General features: G+C 43.6%; 1 protein-coding gene across 3 annotated transcripts in view; it reads right to left on the bottom strand.

Annotated features, from left to right (window-relative positions):
* The window catches only part of RABGAP1L (RAB GTPase activating protein 1 like), a 368,567-nt gene that overhangs the window by 103,083 nt on the left and 245,275 nt on the right, over window positions 1-20,209 (bottom strand). For all 3 annotated transcript variants that reach the window (XM_075003254.1, XM_075003257.1, XM_075003256.1), the window contains exon 18: window positions 6,337-6,378. In XM_075003254.1, coding sequence (XP_074859355.1) covers window positions 6,337-6,378 — 42 coding nt within the window. The remainder of the gene's footprint in view (window positions 1-6,336; window positions 6,379-20,209) is intronic.

Here is a 20,209-nt window from a genome sequence, read left to right as displayed (position 1 = left end):
TAACTTTTAAGACACTTTAGATAACCTATATTAAAAAGATTGCCAACCCATGCACATTTGAACATAGTGTCTTTTTATAGACTAAAGAATGAGCCATGATCTGTTTGCAGCCAACAAATATTTCCTTAGTGGTTGCCTAGATCACTGCACTTGTTCAATAGGCAGAGTTTGGGGACTTTTAGGAACTGTGAATAAAAGCATGCATGTCCACATAGTCATGGTGTTTGTTACACTTTTAGTTATTGCCCACTATTTTCTTTGTATTTCAGATACTTGCATTTCAGCTTTTACTAGAGTGATTAGTTTTTTTTTAATTGACTCATTTTGCTAGCCCCAAAACAGAGTTGAAAAGCATTCATTTAATTTTCCAGATAACAGAAGAAGAGTGGGAAGAATAGAGTAAGGAAACAATACATAATATGTAGAACCTACAAATCTGATAAAAAACAAGAACTGACTATCCTGAGAATATTACTTTGATGTTTTCTAAAGCTAAACCATAAAAAAGACCACTTGCTTAGATGTCAAATTTTCTGACATAGCTACATAAATTTGGAAGCAATTAACTGAAAATGTAAATTCCAGAGTAAATCTTACTTTTCATTTGCAGCTTGTTCAATTAACAGCTCCTGAATGGAATAAAAAGGCTTGTCTCTGTTTGTCTAAAATGGGGTGTCAATGACACTTTTTAATGGAGCAGGTTTCCTAACAGATGCAAATATTTTAACATTTACTTTGCAATCCACAACAAGGGAGTTGGATGTCTAGGTGATAAAAGTCACTTGAATGTGAGACATGTTCTGGAAGCAGAAATCATTTTCCTTTTACCATTCTAACAACGAGAGCCCTTTTTATGAAAATGTCAAGATTGTAAACTGCTTATGAAAATACTCTAAATTGTCCTTCATTAACAGTGTATCTGCCATTTAAATATAAATGGTCATACTATGTTAATGTGCTGTAATCTGTTTTCCACTGAGGAAATGGAGGGAGAGAGCATGGAAATTTATTTAAATCAATGAGCTCAAATTATTAGCAATGCATCCATAACAATAAGCAATTGTACAATACTGCCACCAGCAGGACAAAATTATAATTGAGTACGCTTTGCGGATGTTATATATCAGGCTGGCCAAACCATGGCCCATGAGGCACTTTACAACTAAGGGTATGTCTCACATACCCTCATATGCCCCCCATGTCCCTGTCCCCTTCTTTCTTCACATACCAGAGTTGGCCAGGGTGGGGGTTAGCAACTGTTGGAGGAAGATGTAATGAAATGGAACACTTACAACTTGGACACAGTAGGGAATGTTTATTTTCTTCAACGTTCTATTTTCTATACCAGATCAGATTAATACTCCATCCAGGCTAGGAGTCTATGGCAGTGGCCAATGCCTATTGTTCAGAGGAAGGCAATCAAGATACCCTATGATCTGCCTAATCAGCTGTGCATTGCCGTGAATGTGTTAGTCCAAGTATGTCAAACATGTGGCCCGATTGATATTTTTTGCGTCCTGCAACTACATGCCTATAAATTATCTAAGTGTGGCCTGTGTGCATGGGATGTGAAGTGGGGATGGAAGCAGATTCCTCTCTGTGATGTGTGATTTCCTACACTAATAGAAGCAGAGTTATAATTCGGTTGGTAATTAGAGAAGGTTTGCCCTAAACATTCCTCATGGATGCCAAGAAGAAATTACATTTACTGGGTAAAGGCTCTTCAACACCCTTTTGGTAAATGATTCCTAAATTTAAAAATCGCTCAAAAGATCTTGCGGGACAAAACACCTAAACCAAGCCCCCACAGCTGTTGGGCAAGGTGCAGTATCCAACTCCAGCTCTGGTAACGAACAAGCTCTTCACAGGTACCTGATTTCATAAATATGTTGCTCCGAAGCTCTTGGGTTTGGTTCGCTGTAATTTCAATGACAGATAAACTAAGAACACTCTGTTTCCAAGCTATAAAATCGGAGATAAATATATTTAAGTGGCAAATTCATTCCCGAACTCAGAGGACAAAAACCCCCTCCTCTCTAATAGGAAAGCAATTAGAACAAACCATACTCTAATTTAGGTCACCATTTCCATATTGCTGCAGCTATGGAAATGGGGTCTTTTGTAACAAAGAAAGGTACATCCTTTTTAACTCGTAAGTGATTTCTAATTCAGAACCTGATCTCATTTGACTGTATTCTTTTTGTGGTCAGGTTCTGCTTTCCAATGGTGAAATATTTTAGCAAGATAAGTTTTCTATTACTGTCTAGTGTCTATTACTGCCAAAACATAAGGATGGATACAACATACTGTATTATCTTAAGGGTTGCTAAGAGCAGGGTAAGTAACAAACCAAAATGCAGACAGTTACAAACTTGAAAAGTGCTTATAATAAAGTGATTCCAGAATAACTTCAAAAAAGTTTTCCCTTCTAATCTTCTGGAGTAGTCAATACAGATAGGTTGTTTTATGTTATACATAATTAGGGTTAATTATTTAAAAGAACTCTCCTTAATAATAACAAGGCCTTTCTACAGGTAGATGTTTAGGGGTTCAATCCTCTTCCTAACATGGCAACAAGGCCCTCATATTAACTTTGAGAACTTTTCTAGAAACCTGCTACTGGTTGAATCTCTTGTCTGGCACTCTCTCATCTGGTAACATCCATAATCAGGCCTCATTTCAATTAGCTGGATGACCACTTATCATGGGTATGGCCAAGTTTCCCACAGTCCCATAAAGTTTGTTTACAGCCACCAGTTCTGGCTGTCAGTGTTCTGTGCTATTATTTAGCTGTAATTTATCCCTAAAGGTCTTCTAAGAGCCAAGTGAGCAGTGAAAGTGTTGTAATGCTGCTAAACAATACTGACTTCTCGTGGTCCAGCAAATTCTCACATTCAGCACTGGTCAGGTCCCCAGGGTGCTAGACTAGAGAGGTTCAATCTGTACCGTCACTAACGTCAGCTCTGCTGCACACTTGACAGCCCTGGTGCAAGCACTGCTGGAGACAGATGTCAGCAAATGTTTTTAAAAATCTGTCACATGACCCTGATCAGAGCAAGTCTGACCAACATGGTGTTAAAATGCTGCCTGCAGCTGCCCATACGTCTATGATAGAAATTACATGAAGGGATGCAGCTGGAACAACTTTGGATGTAGCAGAGTATGTTCTAGTACTCCGACTAGTGAAACATCTCTCAGATCACAGCACATGTATACATGCAGTCTAATCTATTTAGAGAGACACTGTGCTAAGCCAAACAGGCCCCTAGCTTTAGACCCACAAATTAGGAGAAGTCTAAAATTTAATTAATTGTCTTTGTCTTGTCAAGGAGATAAATAAGAGCTCTCAAAATTCAAGATATATAATCTAATTTCTCTCAGAATCACATAGGATTTAGGAAACGAGACAGGTAAATTACTGAGCTGATTACCTAGGAACTGAAAGGCTACTCTGGAAAAATAAATCTTGTGTGATGATACAGGGACCAGCTGTCAGGATTTGGAACTTACTAACTCTGGGAAATCCATGTAGAAAACCTATTCTATTTCAGAATTAGCAGTTGTATATGTAAAAGGTTTTCTGCTTCCAGAAACGAACCGCATAATTTCTGAAGAATGGTCAGAGCTGAAACCTCCTGACAGGCTGGTAATACTGTCCATTAGACATAACAAAGTCAAACAAGCAGCAACAAAAACAAAAACAACCAAAAGAAGCAATTCATTTCTCTGAATAAACATCACTTTCCCCATTGTAGTGCTTAACTTTACGGGAACCTGACTCATGTTATAGCTCAAGAAACCCTGTTCATTTGACTTCCATTAACACTCAAAAACTCCTGTCTTGTGTACTACTGTACAAATAACTCAATTTGGCTTGCAAGACTAAAGACATAGGCAAAACCTAAGAGACCAACTCACAGCTGCTGATAGGACCATTCTGTTCTGTGGAAGCAAGATAGCCAGCTCAATACTCCTAATCCTCCTGCATTCTCCAACATTCCCGCTTTACTATTTGAAACTCAATTTTCACAGGGTATGTGTCATGCCAAACTGCTAGGTCTCCAGCAGCCACAGAATCTTCCAGGGAAAAGAAAACTAACCAACAGGTATTCAAGTTCTCAGTTTGTAATACAGCAAACCCTCGAAATACAAGGCTTCTAGTTGAGCATAACTTGCTTTAACATGAGTTAAGTACTACCTGAAGCTGCTCTGCAGCTGCAGGCAGCTAAGCAGGCTAAGAGCCCCTTCTCCTTGTCTTCCCACAGCAGTGCAGCTGGCTCCTGGCTGCCCTCTGCTTGCAGAGCTGGGAGGCTGACCAGGGCAGCAGCCCTGGTCAGTTTCCTGGCTCCAAGGCCTGGAAATGAGCTGGGAGTCAGGCTGCCCCTGGTTCCTGGCTCACCTCCGCTGGCTAGAGCCAGGAAACTGACCAAGACTGCTACCCTGGTCTGACTGCTACCCTGGTCTATTTCCTGGCTCTGCAGGGGCAGGGGAGCCAGGGAGCCAGGCTCTATGCCACTCTCTGCCCTTCTCTGCCACTCTTGGAGGCAGGAAACTGACCAGCCCTGGAGGGATGGTCAGTTTCCTATCTCCTGCAAGCCCAGGGGAGCCAGGCAACAGCCTGGTGCCTTTCTTTCCCGCCCCTACCCCCCACAACTTACATGAAAATTAGAGTTAAGTAGGAACACAACCCCCATGTAACTCAAGGGTTTACTGTATAAGAAACAAGCAGCAAACATTTGAGGTTTTGTTATTTTTTAAACCCTTCAGGTCTTTCTCTCTCTCACACACACACATACACACCCAAGAACTATAATAGAGCACATATATTTTTTTCAATTTTGTAGATAGTCACCTTAAAGTGGAAGTTGGTGGGGTAACACACTGATACGTCTCTAGAAAAGCATGTGAAATTAATCACCTTGTTCCAGGCAAGTTCCTTGAAGATGTGTGTCCATATAATAAAATAATCACACAAACTGGCTATCTGCCACAGAGAACTTCCGGTCATTGAGTTTATGCCTTTACGACAAGGCTAATGTGAATGGTCTTCATCTGACTCACACTTCTTGAATTAGCATAGCTTATGTCAGGAGTGAGCAAACTTTTTATGTCAGGCCTCACTTTTCATCCCTGCAGCTATTAGCAGTTCCCCCTCCCCTTGGCAGGCAACCTCTTTAATGCAATCCAAACCAATGGAAATTCTGGTTATGCTCATATTAAAAAAAAGAAAACCTTTTTGACTTGTGTAAGAAAATAAGTATGTAGAATGTAAAAACGTTATTAATTGGTATATAAATGTGAGTACACATACATAAAACAGTAACATATTTCAACGTTTTTAATGAGGTGGATGAGCTTGAGACCTAGCTGCCAATCATGCTGTGATCACCTTTTGAAGTGTTATGGCCCCCACTCAGCTCACCCCTGGCTTATGTGACAGTGGCCACCATGTGAAATAACCCTCAAGCTGGTTTGTGCATACAGGTGCTGTACTAACTCATGTAAGCCAAACTGCTCTAGGAATTATTTCCTACTGAATTGCAGGAGAATTTGTCTGTCCTTTTCTGGACACAAAGTGGGGACTGAGGGAAGACACTGGAGGACTACTGACAACTGAGTCACACTAGCATGCATCCATGTTACAAGCATAGTTATTATATCAGCTGATGAACTGTGCTAATTTGAGCTGTTGTCTCTACTCCTTGAGGGACCAGCAACTTTGAGATCAAAGCATCATCACACATGAATGAAGGGTTTTTGTGCATGGACAGGATTTGAATCAGGGTAACTGAGTCAGGATGTAAGTTATAACTTGAGGGACCCGCAGTGAAGAACAGCAGAACGTTGGGCAATTTGGCACCAGGGTTTTTGGCCCAGAGTGTTGGCAATATTGTAGAGCACTTGTCCAATTCCAGCTCCACTTCCAAACAAAAGCAAAGGTGGAATCCTGCCATTATATACTTCCTGGAGGTAATGATAATTGAGTAACTTCACAAAGTACCTCAGCAAGGAACTATGGAACTGTGAAGTGAAGCAAAGTTGTTGTTGTTTTTCTTTTTCTGAGCAGGTACATGTAAGAGACATTACACATATCCTCATCTCCAGGAACTTTACTGCATGACGAAGCAATTTAATACAAACATCAAAGCTCTCCCAACCTGGCCCTTTACAAATATATTTGTTTTCCTCCAGGATAACGCTGAGAAAACAGCTACTGTTGCCTTTCAGTGTGGTGTTACCAGAAGGTGCGGCATATTCACGTAAGCATACCCTGTGAGTCTGGGACTATCTCATCCTGCTTTATAATAAACAAAAGGGTTAAAATAAATGACTTACCTTTAGGAGTGCCAAGGCTACATGAAAGATTATGTTCAGACCCTGAAAAGGGGAAGAAGAAGGAAAAAAGAGTGAGCTGAATCAGTCCCACTGTACCAGTTCTTAGTTCTCCCTTAGGTCCCATCCTTTATTACTAGGGAGATTTGTAGTGTTTGTGTCAGTATTTTCAGGTATTCCCAGTACCCACACTTCAAATCTCATACTCATCATAGAATCATAAAATACTAGAGCTGGAAGGGATCTCAAGAAGCCTTCAAGTCCAGGCCCCAGCCCTCGCAGCAGGACCAAGCACCACCTAGATCATCCCTCTTAGATATTTATCCATCCCATTCTTAAATATCTCCAATGATGGAGATTCTGCAACCACCCCAGGTAATTTATTTCAGAACTTAGCCACCCTGGCAGCTAGGAAATTTTTCCTAATGTCTTAAGGACTCATGATGCAGCTTCCAAACTTCTGGCTGAGGGAAAAGCAAGGCTTTTTGGATTCCAGACATTTGATCAGACTGGTGCTTTTGCCTCTATCTTTTGGCTGAGTATAGTTAAACTTGGTCTCTCATGGAGCAGCTCTTAAATGGAACCACATGTAACAGCAGCTGACCACTGGGACAGTCTGTTTCTTCAAAGCCACCAGAACCAAATCTCCAAGGCTGTGGCTACACTAGCCCATGCCTTTCGAAAGAGGTATGCTAATAAGCCACTTTGGCAGATGTTAATGAGGCACTGGTTTTGGGAAGAAGGGGCTTTTGAAGTCCGGGAGGGGGTCCTTCCGAAAGGCCCCTGGTCTATATGAGCAGTGTGCTTTTCGAAAGTGGCACTCTCGAAACATGCACGGCTGCCATTATGCTAATGAGGCGCTGCCATGAAGGTGCTGCATATTCATGGCAGCGCTTCATTACCATCTGCCCAAGTGGCTCATTAGCATACCCCTTTCGAAAAGCAGGGACTAGTGTAGCCACAGCCCTAGTGAATACGATTTTTGCCAGTCCAAAGCAAGCAACTTGCATCTAAAAATCTTTTGAATTCGACACCCACAAAGATCCCAGGTATTAAACACACACGTTTTCTGATATTAACTCAAATGCAATGTAGTTCAGAAATCAGGTTGGATGTATTCCTGGAGGTTTGCTCACAGGACATAATCTTTAATTAAAGAGTAATCTTCGATTCCTGGAAACTGCAGGACAATCCTGGAGGGCTGGTGTCCTTGAACAATTAAAGGTATAGATCAGCCCTGTTGTGCTTGCCATTTTCACTAGATCGCAAACATATGGCTCTATATACACAAATACATAGAATAAAGGGTATAATGATAAAATAACGATGCTCCACTGATTTCAGTTCCCCTGAGAGGAGACAGTATTGCAACTGTTAGACTCAGTGTAGCTAAATTAAAGCTACCAATGCTCCCACCTATCCTTTCTAACAGACCTTAAACAGGCCATCTCTGCTTTCACTTGATGCTGTACCAGAATAAGGATAAAGATCTCGTGCCTCTTTCTGATGACAAATAAAAGTTGTACTCATACATTTAAAGCGCCACAACCATGCTCCTGTGGACCCAGCTATGTCAGTATAGAAGTGCTTATACTAGTAAAGCTATACCTGTATACCAGTATAACTGCCGACACATGAAAGCTTGTATATCAGTAAAAAAAATTACACCCTTCACTTATCTAGTTATACCACTACAACTTGCAAATATACACCAGACCGAAGAGCGCAGTACAACGGAATTGTGCAGGATCAAATATTCCTTATGTCAGTAAAACAGGTTCTATCATCCATGATCACTTTGCCAAATGTGGTTCCATTTAACCATGTAGAGCTGGGTATGGTAGGTGCTGTATTATCTAAAACCCACATTTATTGTATTATTTTGACTTTACTTTGTATTTATCACTTGCGACTTTATGTGTTTTAACAAACAGAGAGGGCTCAATTGCAGGATTACCTACTATACTGCCTGGCTCAGATTTAACATATGAAAGCATTCCAACAGACTTGCCAAGAGTAATGCTGCCATTATAATACACTTTGTTAAGGGATTATCACAGGATTTCCTTAGTAGCTCCCATTTTACAATAACAAGATTCCTTGCTAATCACACACAGATTTATTTTAACAATCTCATAAGAGTGTCTGAGGTAATCTCACGTTACACAAAAAAGGTTCCCTGTCCCTGCCATAAATTAAGAATGTTGAAACCTTTTGTTTCATTTTATTTAAAAGGAAGATTTAAAATACATAACTCCTTATGTTATAAAAACAAGAGCTAAATATATGCTGCCTTATGTAATAGCTGTGTATTTAGTTTTTAAGATCCAGTAGCCCCATATGAATGGGGATTAAGTACATACTTAAGGCATTTAGAGATAAGCAAATACATTTTGTCATTATGGGTGATTGGCCCATACCATCTGTGTTGAGCGCAGTGGGCCTTCGGCCAAAACTTTTGAGAACTACTCGTTATATAGATGAGCACATGGTCTACAAAGAAAGGCTGAGAGATTTGGTCTTATTTATTTTGCAGAAGAGAAGAGTGAGGGGCAATTTGATAGCAGCCTGAGCGGGGGCTCTAAAGAGGATGGAGAGAGGCTTTTCTCAGCAGTGAGAGATGGCAAAACAAGGTGCAATGGTCTCAAATTACAGAGCGGGAGGAGTAGGCTGGATATTAGGAAAAACTCTTTCACCAGGCGGGTTGTGAAGTGCTGGAATGCGTTGCCTAGAGAGGTAGTGGAATCTCCATCCCTAGAGGTATTTAAGTCCCAGCTTGACAAAGTCCTGGCTGGTATGGTTTAGTTGGTGTTGTTCCTGCTTTGGGCAGAGGGCTGGACTTGATGACCTCCTGAGGCCCCTTTCCAGCTCTATGATTCAATGATTTTATAAATGACAGATGAATGAATTGATTTTGCAAGAATATGAGTCCTTAACCTTTTGCCCATCCCTTGAACCAAGCCTTCTCCAAGGTTCAGAAATATTGAGGTAAATTCCTTTCATCACATTTAACTTCCAACAATTTGCTATCAAACTCTATCATGCTGTTTAATGCTTCCTTGTTAACGACATATCAAATTGCCTAGCACTCCTGGGAAATCAATTCACATGCAGTCAGAGGTATGCTGTGTCAGTTATTGGGAGTGGGGGATTTCTGTTAAGAAAACCTAGAGACAAAATTCAAAAGAGGCAGCATGTAACTGTTATGGCCCTATATCATAGGGAGGGTGAACAGAGTCAATTGCTCTGCTCCTTAGAAAAGTACTTCTAGTTGGTGGAGGTAGAACGAACCTCCTCCTGGAGAATTTGGCTGAATCTGAGATGAGAAACCCACCAAGCCTCTCCCCAAATGGATGCTTACATATTCATGCAAAACTGTGGAATTTGCCATGTCTTGTGCAAGCTAGACTTCACTAAGAGCTGCAGAACCTTAACTTAGCCCAAAACTAAGTTTTCTTAGACTGTAAGCTCTGTGAGGCAAAGATTTGTGAGGTGGAGGTCTAGCTGTTTGGTCATATCTATACAGTGGTGAGCATGATGGGTTAAATGCAGTGTGACTGGGAATCCTGGGGGCTACCACAATAAAACTAAAAGAAATAATGGCAAGTTGTCTGGTAATTCAGCATTTGATCCCTATGGGAACAGATCTCACATCCTTCACCACAGCACAGCGTTGTAGCATCACTGAAACCAGAAGAACTTTTGTTCAAACAATTCCTCTTTCCAAGGGTAACAGCAGCAGCTTCAGCATATCCCCCAAAAAATTGTTTATTTTTACTAAAAAAGTGATGGATTGTCAAGCATGTTAACTGAAAATCATACAACAGATAAAGTGCTAATAGCAACACTCAAAGATTACATTACTCCTTTATGTTTTATTTCATGGCTTAATTTAGGATTTGAGCTTTACTTAATGAAATCCTATAAAAAATAAACATGTCCAAATTAACTATATACAAAGGTCAACAGGCTGGTGCCAAGCTGCTGTTTTGGCAACCTTCAGTAACCCAATGTGCCTTTGGCTTGTGCAGTCGGGAAGTGGGTGGGATCAGAAACAGAGAACTTGTAAGGCTAGAATGGATCTCAAAAAGTCAACTCACCCATCCCCATGTGCTGAGATAATAATTTGCATTTACACATCACTTTTCATAGTCTGATAAGCACATCTATGCCTGGGTAGGCTCCTCAGTTCAATAGGGATACGAAGGTTAAATCAAACTCTGAAAAGTGACTATGTAAAAAGGGCATTTCTTGCTCAAAAGATCTACCTGCTCCTATTAAGTATTCAGAGCCATCGCCGCATGCTTTACTGATTAAAACAAACTGTTAGCATTGTGTTCGGGAGAAGTCAGGGAGAAAGAGCTGTGTTCTATTTTGGCTCATCTATCATTAACAGAATTGTTCTTACTATGGGCTGCAAAATATTTGTCATTCTGATAATCAACAAGAATCCTACTTGACTCTCACATCTCGCCTGTGGCCACTAGATGGCAGTACACACACACTTTTCTATTCTCTGTTTTATCTGAAATTTGGATAATCCAATTTTGCCCCCAGTCCCAATTACATCAGATAAACAGGGTTTTGCTGTATTGGCTATACATTCAACTAGCCCAGTGATGACAGCAGTATCAGAATCTAAATTAGATTCAGTTTACTGGATTAAAAAGACAAATAAATTGGATCTCTTGGCAGATAACAAGAGATTGCAAAAACAGTGTTAAGGGAGTCAGTAATCTTTCGGAACAAAACCATGCCTTAGGGCCCAGATTTTCAAGTGCCCAACATACCCAACTGTGGATGTATTTTCAAAAGTGCTCAGCTCCCCCAGTACTATGGCACTATCAGTCAAAACAAACAAAAAATACCCCACCACCCCACATGCAAAAGCAACAACAAAACAAAAAATCCCCAAATCACTGGTATACTGTTATCAGAGAAGCTGGCAGTACTTCCCCATATTTCGAGTAACGAATACAGCACATGCTTTGATAGCATCATCCTTGAAAAAGGAAAGCAGCTGATCCTTTTGGATTGGTTAATATAATAGAAACAAGGTGTGCATGTGTGCATGGTAATATATTTTATTGAATCAGTTTTGGGTGGTGAGAGAAACCAGCTTTTAACTTTACAGTCTTAGGCCGCGTCTACATTAGCAAGTTCTTTCTCTAGCAAGTTCTTTCTAAATTGTTTTTGAAAGTGAAGATCCTGCGGAACGTCCACATGCAAAAAGCGCTTTCGAAAATAATTTCAAAAGATCGCAGTGCACCTTTCGAAATCTCTCTTCCCTTCCTGTTTCAGTAAGAGCCCCTTCTTTCAAAAGAAGGCACGTGTAGATGCTCTGCAGGCTGCTCTTTCAAAAGAGCAGTCCTCCGAGACACTGGCCAGCTGATGTGTGGAGACGCCCTGCCAGCACAAGCAGGGCTCTATGGTCGGCGCATCTGGCCGTATTTAAAGATGCAGGGATGCAGAAACCCTGTGACAGGAAGCTGAGAGCATGCTGGATGCAGTAATCCCACAAGCCTCCAGCAGCATACTTGTCTGGCGATGCCAGGGCAGGGGAAGGCATTCCACAGCCCCATGGCCAGGTCGCAGGACAGACCAGCCGGGAGCCACAGCCAGGACCCAGGACCAGGAGCCAGAGACATCCTTGAATGAGGAGGGAGCACTGGTGATCATGATCCCCTCTGGCTCCTCAAGCAAGGACCCCTCCACCTGGGCCACCCACGGAATACTCAAGAGACCCTCGGGTAGGTAACCGGCGATTCAGACACCCCGGGTTGGGGGTGGCCCCCCCCCAGCTGGCAGCAGGCTGGCCACAAGGCTGCCAGCCCCACCCTGTAGTATCCTGGCCTGCCACCAGCCGCGGGCCACGGAATGGCCTGTGCATGACACTCAGAACCCCCTGCTGTGGACAGCACCACAACCCACAAGCCTAGGGGCTGATGGATTGCCCCTCTGTCTCCACAGCACCAGGTGAGCCCTGTTCAGGGCCCGGGGGGCACCCTCCATGAGTGTTGAGGGGGCTGAGCCATCGCAACCCCCGCCGCCCATGTGAGCCCATGCCCAGAGGCTATGCCATCGCTGCCGGAGGGAGGAGGAGGCCACCTCGGGAGCAGGCTGCCATGCTCTGGCGGTGGCTGGAGCTTGAAGAGGCAGACATGGTCTGGCAGCGAGAGACCTGGGGCGAGGTCACTGTGGCCCTACACACCCGCACCCAACCTGTCGCCCAGCACCCATCCCCCGTCGCCCTCCCTTCTGCCTCCCCCACCAACTCCCCCGCCACTACCCTTTCCACCCCTGACCTTGCTGCCCGCCACCCACCTACATCCCGCCAGCTGCCCTGCTGGAACTGGCACAGCTGCTCACTGCCAGGGCGGGCCATGCTGAGCTGCCCCTCTTCACCTCTCCAGCCCCTGATGCTGAGCCTGTGGCTGCAACACCCCTGCCATGCCCCTACCCTCCCATGGTCCCGCCCCGGTTCCAGCCTTGCCGGGGGCCCTGGACCTGTGGTGACAGGGCTGGTCACAGCCATCGTGGGTCGTGGCTCCCGACCCCTGTGGAAGACTGAGGGCCCCCCAACCCCTCCCAGCTCCAAGTTCAAGTTCCCTCACTGCACTGTACATAGTTCCCCCCATTCACCCCTGTATATAGCCTCCCCTCGTTTGTGGTGGTGTTTAAAGACGGCTCATTTTGAAAGTTAAGAAGTTTATTTACAACACACTCATGATCCTTGTGATAGGTGAGGGAGTGGGGAGGTGTGTGGGGGGGGCAGTGTGGGGAGGATCGTGGGGGAGGTTCCCTGGGGGAGGGTCATTGGGGCACCCCAGCAAAGGCTGCCCAGAGGACCTCCCTGATCCACATCCCATCCCAGTGTGCCTGACGGGACAGGACATGGGCCGACTGCTCATATGTGGCCACAGCCTCGGCAGACTGCCCCTGCACGAATTGCACATGCCTGCTCTCCACAATTTTGTGGAAAGCGCAGCATGCACCCACCACCGCAGGCAGATTCTGGAGGCTGACCTCCAGCCACGAGAGCAGGAACCAAAATGCTGTTTCAAGCGAACAAAGGCCTGCTCTACTGTGCCCCAGGCCCAGTTCAGGCGCTTGTCAAACTGTTCCTGGATGGGGTTGGTTTGTCCTGTGTAGGGCTTCATGAGCCACAGGTACAGGGGAGCATGGTGGTGTCCCCAATGGGGAGGTCGTGCGGGGAGACACAGGTCCCCTCCTGCATTCCGTGGCCCAGCCAAGACTTGCAGAAAATCTGGGCATGGTGGGCTCGCGAGGACCATCCCATGCAGACATCCATGAAGCATCCATGAGGAGGACTGGAGGACCACACAGTGATACCCCTTTCTATTGCTATATTGCTCCATGCCATGGTCCGGGGCCTGGATGGGGATATGGATCCCATCCAGGGCCCCAAAGCAGTTGGGGAAGCCCAGTCCAGCAAATCCCCACATGATGGCATCGAAGTCCCAACTTGGATGACCCTCTGGAGGAGGATGGCATTGATTGCTCAGACGACCTGCATAGAATGGAGAGCATGCACACTGTGAGTGTGTGTCTGGGTGCCCCAGAATCCCCTATCCCAGGCACCCACCCCATGCCCCTCCCCTGCCCCCTCTCCTGTCCCCTCAAGAGCCCCTGTCACCGACAGACCCCCTTGCCCAAGAGCCCCCACACACACACCCATGGTGGGTGTGTGACCCAAGCATCACTTACCTCCAAGAGGACAGCCGCGGCAGTGGCCTTGCTCATCCCAAACCGGTAGCCAACTGAGTGGTGGCTGGCCGGGATGACCAGCTTCCATGTGACAATCGCTACCCTTTTCTCCAGAGGGAATGCGGGCTGCATGTGTGTGTCCTGGTGCAGAAGGGTGGGGGCCAGCCAGTGGCATAGCTCCAGAAAAGTCACCTTCCTCATCCAGAACTTGTGGAGCCATCACTCGTTGTCCCTCTGACACATCACCACCCAGTCCCACCACTCGGCACTGATGGGGTAGCACCACAAGCGCAGATGGCACAAGGGTTGGGGCATGGATGGTGCCCCCTGGCAAGGGCCTGTAGGACCGGGGAAGCAGGGATTGTCCTCTGGAGGAGGTAGAGGACAGTGATGATGACCATGACCAGCAGTATGACCAGGTTGTTGGTGGCCTCCCCGTTGGGGAGCTGGATGGGATCCGGGGGGGTCAGCGTGATCCTGGCTTAGCTCTGGGCACGTGGTCTGTGGCACTGTGTCTTGCAGAACAGTTCTCAGTGTGTGGAGGGCGGGGGTGTTTGGGAGGGGCCCTTTAAGGCAGCAGCTGGCTGCAGGGCCCAGAAGGGCTTGTACACCATCAGACGCCATCTGTGGTGTTTCCCGGCTTGCTCTTTCGAAAGGGCTCCCAAGCACGAGATGGCGATCTGCACCATGAGGTTCCAACCAAAACACCTCGCTCTTTCGAAAGGACATATCGTAAGGTCGATCCGTTTTTGGGTGTATGCGTGGTCATTCGAAACCTGAGCTTTCAAAAGATGCCTTCCAGAAGATCGCCTTTCGAAAGCGCGCTCTAGAGTAAATGCAGCCCTAGGGCCTTGGAAACTAACTTGGGGTGTAAATCAGTTTCTCAGACCTGAAGAAGAGCTCAAGGCAAGTCCCTCTGTCTAGGAAGACAGAATTTGGGCCAATAACAGCAATTAACTCACTTCACTCATCTAACTCACATCTGGGACATATCCAGCTACGACAACGTTGCATACAACAATGGTTAATAAAACGTCATCACATCTATATTTGTAATATTTTCCCAAATTCTTAATGAAACTGTGGTTTTCCTTTTTATACAGGCTGAAATGACTACAATCTGCTCCTAAACACAAGCAGTAGATGGCAGTCAATATTAGGTAGCAACAATAGAAATGTACCGTACTTCTAGAAAAATTCTCAACAGAGAGACTAGGAAGAAAGTGGCTCAAAATCCCTTGGCATAAAAGTATGGAGACTACGAATGTAGAAGCATGCTCTAATAATGCATTACATGTTTTAAAACGGGTGCTGAAGAAAATGAAGGAAAAACTGAACCGTGTTCTACAAAAATAAAGAGAAAATATTTATGCGCTCTCTCTCTCTCTCTCTGCTTGCATATAACAAATAGTATCCACCACAGGACAACAAACTCTGCCATGAAGCCCCTAGGAGTTCCATTCCAGTCCCAAGCCTGGATAAAGGAGGGCAGTTGGTCAGATGAGTGTCAATGCACTGCTTGTGAAACAACAATACGAATGAAATCTGATACCAGTACGACTAACTGATAAAAGATGCCAGCTCCGATGTGGCCCAGTTCAACAAGGTCCGCGGCACCAATCAAGTGATTGGGGTTGGGTCGTTAAGTTGCCTACTGAAAGAAAATTACAACTAACACATATAAGATCAGTTGGAATGTGGAATGTCCGCACACTGTGGGTGACTGGAAAGTCAGAGCTGCTTCGAAAGGAGATGGAGAGATACCAACGTGATACGCTTGGACTCGCAGAGATGCATTGAACAACATCAGGAGAGATGTGTGGTTGTGAAGTCATTTGGTCGGGGAAGGAAATGAAGAATGAGGTAGGAGTCAGATTCCTTATTAGCAAAGAGCTAGAGGAGCATTATTAGGATACAAATCAGAGAGTGCAAGAATGATGGTAGCGAAATTCGAAACAAAGCCATTCAACATCTCAGTCGTTCAGGTGTATGCACCCTCGTCAGACAGTACAGAGGAAGAGACTGAGCTATACTATAAAGACTTGACAAAGATGCTGGAGGAGATACCAAAGAGAGATGTGTTGATCATCAGAGGAGATAGGAACGCTAAGGTCAGAACAGATAACAAAGGTTGGGAGAGAGTCATGTGAAGGTTTGGATAAGGAGAAAGGAACAAACAAGGTGAGTAACTACTGGAGTTTTCCATGGAGCACAAGATGTTGATCTGCAACATGAGATTCCAGTAGGACTGTAGAAAATGGACATGGTGATCAGATGACAGAAAGTCCAAGAATATGATAGATATGATCTCGATAAGAAGATGGGTAACATCAGTACAGCAGTGCCAAACTTTCCAAGGAGCAGAGATAGCCCTGGACCACAGTATAGTGATCGCAAACATCAAGATGAAACTCAAGAGAAACTATAAGACATAGTTTAGAGAAAAGAAGAGATATGGCAAGGCTAGGCAAGGAAGAAATAGGGAAATGCATACAGAGCAGCACTCTGAGAGAAGATTAGGAATGTGGTCACAGAGATAGACCTAGATAAGAGAGTTGAAGGGATAGCCATGGTGATTGAAGAGGCAACTGAGCAGACTGTCCTGGAAGAAGAGAAGATCAACAAGAAGTGGATTATGCAGGTGACACTGAAGTTGGTCCAATAGAAGAGAGTGTTGAAGATCAGAAAGGATGTTTCTGAGAGAGCAGAACAGCAATATAGAGTGAAATGCAACAAGGTAAGGAAAGCGGCCAGAAAGGATAAGGTGACTTGGTTAGAGGAGCAGTGTGACGATATAGTGAGGTATAAGGGCGAGTTTAAGACTTGGGAGGTGTATAATATGATTAGGAATATTAATAGAAAGTGGCAGCCAACGCAGATGGCATTCAAGGATGAGAACAACAATTAAAGAGGAAAAATAAAACTTAAAAATATGCTACATGGAACTAAAATGAGGGAAATGTTTCCAATATCCCATGAGACTGCTCCACGCTTCAGCAAAGATTTCCAGCAGTATAGCATCGAAGCCAGAAAAAGATGAATTCTGGAACATCATCAAAGAACTGAGAGCCACCCAGTTGATTTAGACTCAGAGAATTTTTAAAAGTTACTTTTTAAATTGGGTGCTGGATGTCTTTCTCCTCTCCTCCATGATCAGGGCATGCAGCACAGTGCACTGAAATTTGCTAAGATTTCCACCTCATTGTGATGGTGTCCCACTTTGGTTCAGAAGCGGTGGCCCACAGTCTGTGGGATGAGGAAATCACACCCTCTAACTCCTGCTGGATGTGCTGCAGCTGGAATCAGAGCATAAAAGGGAGAAGTTCCACTCAATCTGGGCTGGCCGCTCACAAGAACCTAAATTGCAGCTGGACACAGTATTAGCTGGGTGGCAACAGCTGGGGTTACGTCGAAGCTTGTCTCTTCTTGTGGCCACCTGATGCCCTCCTTTTTTTAGACCCAAGCTTTTGAGTTTTTCTCTATATGGCTTTAGTGGTGGATAACTATGGTCTGTTTTTTTGATGATACAGTGGCAATGAAAGAGCCTGCAGCTCCACTGCTGATGTGTGACTGCAGTTTTACATTCACTTACTTAAGCAACTTATTCTTCCTTTGTTTTTTTGCATCCCACGCCTTACCCATAATGGAAACTGTCCACGCACATCCCATCAGTGGGAACTACAGCCAGGAGTGGGGCTGGAGCGGTGGCTGTGGTAAGGGCTGCAATCCAAGGCCACAGCCAGGACTGGTGATAGGGCTACAGCCCAGGCCTCCCTATGCCTCCCTGAATCTGAGGAGCTACATCACACAGTTTGGAGAGTACTGATCTATATCCTTCTTACTTAAAGCAAGTAAGGTTGCTTTTGAGTTACAGGACTGAAGAAAGCAGAACCTAACACATCTGGGCAATGGGATACCTTCCTGATGAACAGTATGCAAGGTTCCAATGGTATATTTTCCAGCTGAAACTTTCTGCACTGAATTTTGATCAAAAGCTAGTTTTTTAAGATTGAGCAGTTACAGCTCTAAAATAGGGTTTATTTTTAGAGAACCACATCTACCATTTAACAAGCTTTAGTAAAACATGCATAATGGAAATGCTGACAGATACATAATTACAGGTTTGATAGACAATGTAGCTAATTCTGAAAAGTTCCAGCTTTTTTGTCATCGGAACCTTGGTAAGATTAAAATATAGCGTACAATATTTTAAGTTCACATTTTACCCCACTGCAGATCTGGGGAGGAAGCAGGTTTGTTACAGATCCAGTTCCCAAGGAAGTTTAACAGGTTAGAATATTAATCTGTTCTTTTTCAACATTGCTCTGTTGATGAAATCACAGCTGAGTTTGACTATAACAGATAAAAAATAGCCTAGTATGACTTCTAGGACTAGAGGCAGAACTAATGTGCTGAGCCAACCAGTCTCATGGTCTGGGGTATACTATTCTGCTTAGCACTTCCCAGCAAGACATTGCACCAGAAAAATCAAACTTTCCATGCCAATATGTGTAAACCCTATGAGGCTTTAACTATTTCATTATGAAACACGGTGCTCCTCAGGAACCGTAACTACACAATGCAGCTCCACAGTTTAACTCTGAATCCATATGCTCTCCCTGTTTTTTAATAACATTTTCTAAGATTTATTTATGAGCAAATTTCACAAGTCTTTAGTATTTTATACAAATAACCTACCCAGGCTGATTCTGAACATTATGTTCTAGGCGTTCTGGGCTGAGTATTTATGGAAGGAGAACACACTAGGGGTTACAATACAGGGTAAGGAGTCATGAGATCTTGGTTCTGCTCTCAGTTCTGCCACTCTGTCCCTCTGTGACCTCGGGAAAGTTAGCTTCAGCTCTCTGTGACTCACATTGTGGTGATTTTCCAGTCTCTGACTACTATAATTATAATAATCAATATATATAATTTACAAATAACAGGTTGAATTGCCCGTAATTCATTTCTGCATAGTCGTCAGAAATCTTGATCCCAAAATGGCAGCTCAACTTCCAGACCATTCATTTTTGTGTCTCTTTGTGGTATGACTAATACTACACAACATGCCCCACACCCCACCAGATGTGCACTAATATTCCACATATATCTTTATGCACTTCAGCACAAAAATGGCCATCTGTAATCAAAAAATAAACATGACATTTCAAGTTATCAATAAAATTGTGACACAAACCAACAAGTGGCAGGAAATTCAAAATTAATAGTGGAATGACAGTGTTAGCTTCAAAATTCTTGGCTTTGGACAATACTGCATTTATCACAATTCTTTGTATTGAACATTTTCCTTTAAAAGAAAAAATTTCATGAAAGGCAAAAAAATGCATATAATTTATGTCAGGATTTTTCTTTTTGGCTCTCTGATAAATACCTATTTAAGACTTCTGTAAATGTGTTTTTAAAATATGCATATTTATGAAAAAATCTGTAAAATGTCAACCCACTGGAATCCAACACAATTATATATATATAAATTGACCAACACTTCAGAGTTGGGAAAATACTGAGTGTGTGGCACAAGATACTTTGAAAGATCATTCACAAAAAAGCAGTTTGTCATACAGAAACAAAAAGAATAACATAAGAGGACCTGAGCCTATTAAACATGATCTTTAGTATTTCTGAACCAATTTAGGTACATCAGTATAAGAAAGTCCTACATAGCAGATATAAAAGCATTTTTTAAAAAAAGATATACCAGTTCTCCTGGATTCTACACAATGATCTATCAGGGATGGAAAGTTTGACATATCAACAACAGAGAAACGCAATGGTAGCTTACCTACTCTTATGAGACCTGCATTGAAAGGAGACCATTTCTCATTTGGGGATGGTGTGATGTACCCAAAAAGTAAGCTACTTCAGAACATTAGTTAAGAACAGATGGGTGAAATTTTTAGTTCTCTTAACAATCTGTTCCATTATGTAGAACTCTACATTCTTTAAATCTAAGTTTTGTTTAACCTCAATTTAATTTTCTGATGATAACCTTCCAACTATCAATCTCCTGAAGGCTCTGATCAAGAGAGTCCCGATTTAATGATGGTCTGGTTACGCACAAAAGCCATTTACTTCACAGAGTTTGTGGGGAAGGTTAAAGATATGGACACGTCCCTTTTTTCCTAAG

The sequence above is a fragment of the Carettochelys insculpta genome, chromosome 9, assembly GCF_033958435.1.
Source record: "Carettochelys insculpta isolate YL-2023 chromosome 9, ASM3395843v1, whole genome shotgun sequence".
In the NCBI taxonomy this organism is placed as follows: domain Eukaryota; kingdom Metazoa; phylum Chordata; order Testudines; family Carettochelyidae; genus Carettochelys; species Carettochelys insculpta.
The sequence above is the reverse complement of the archived record's forward strand: the minus strand, read 5'-3'. Positions and strand labels throughout refer to the sequence as shown.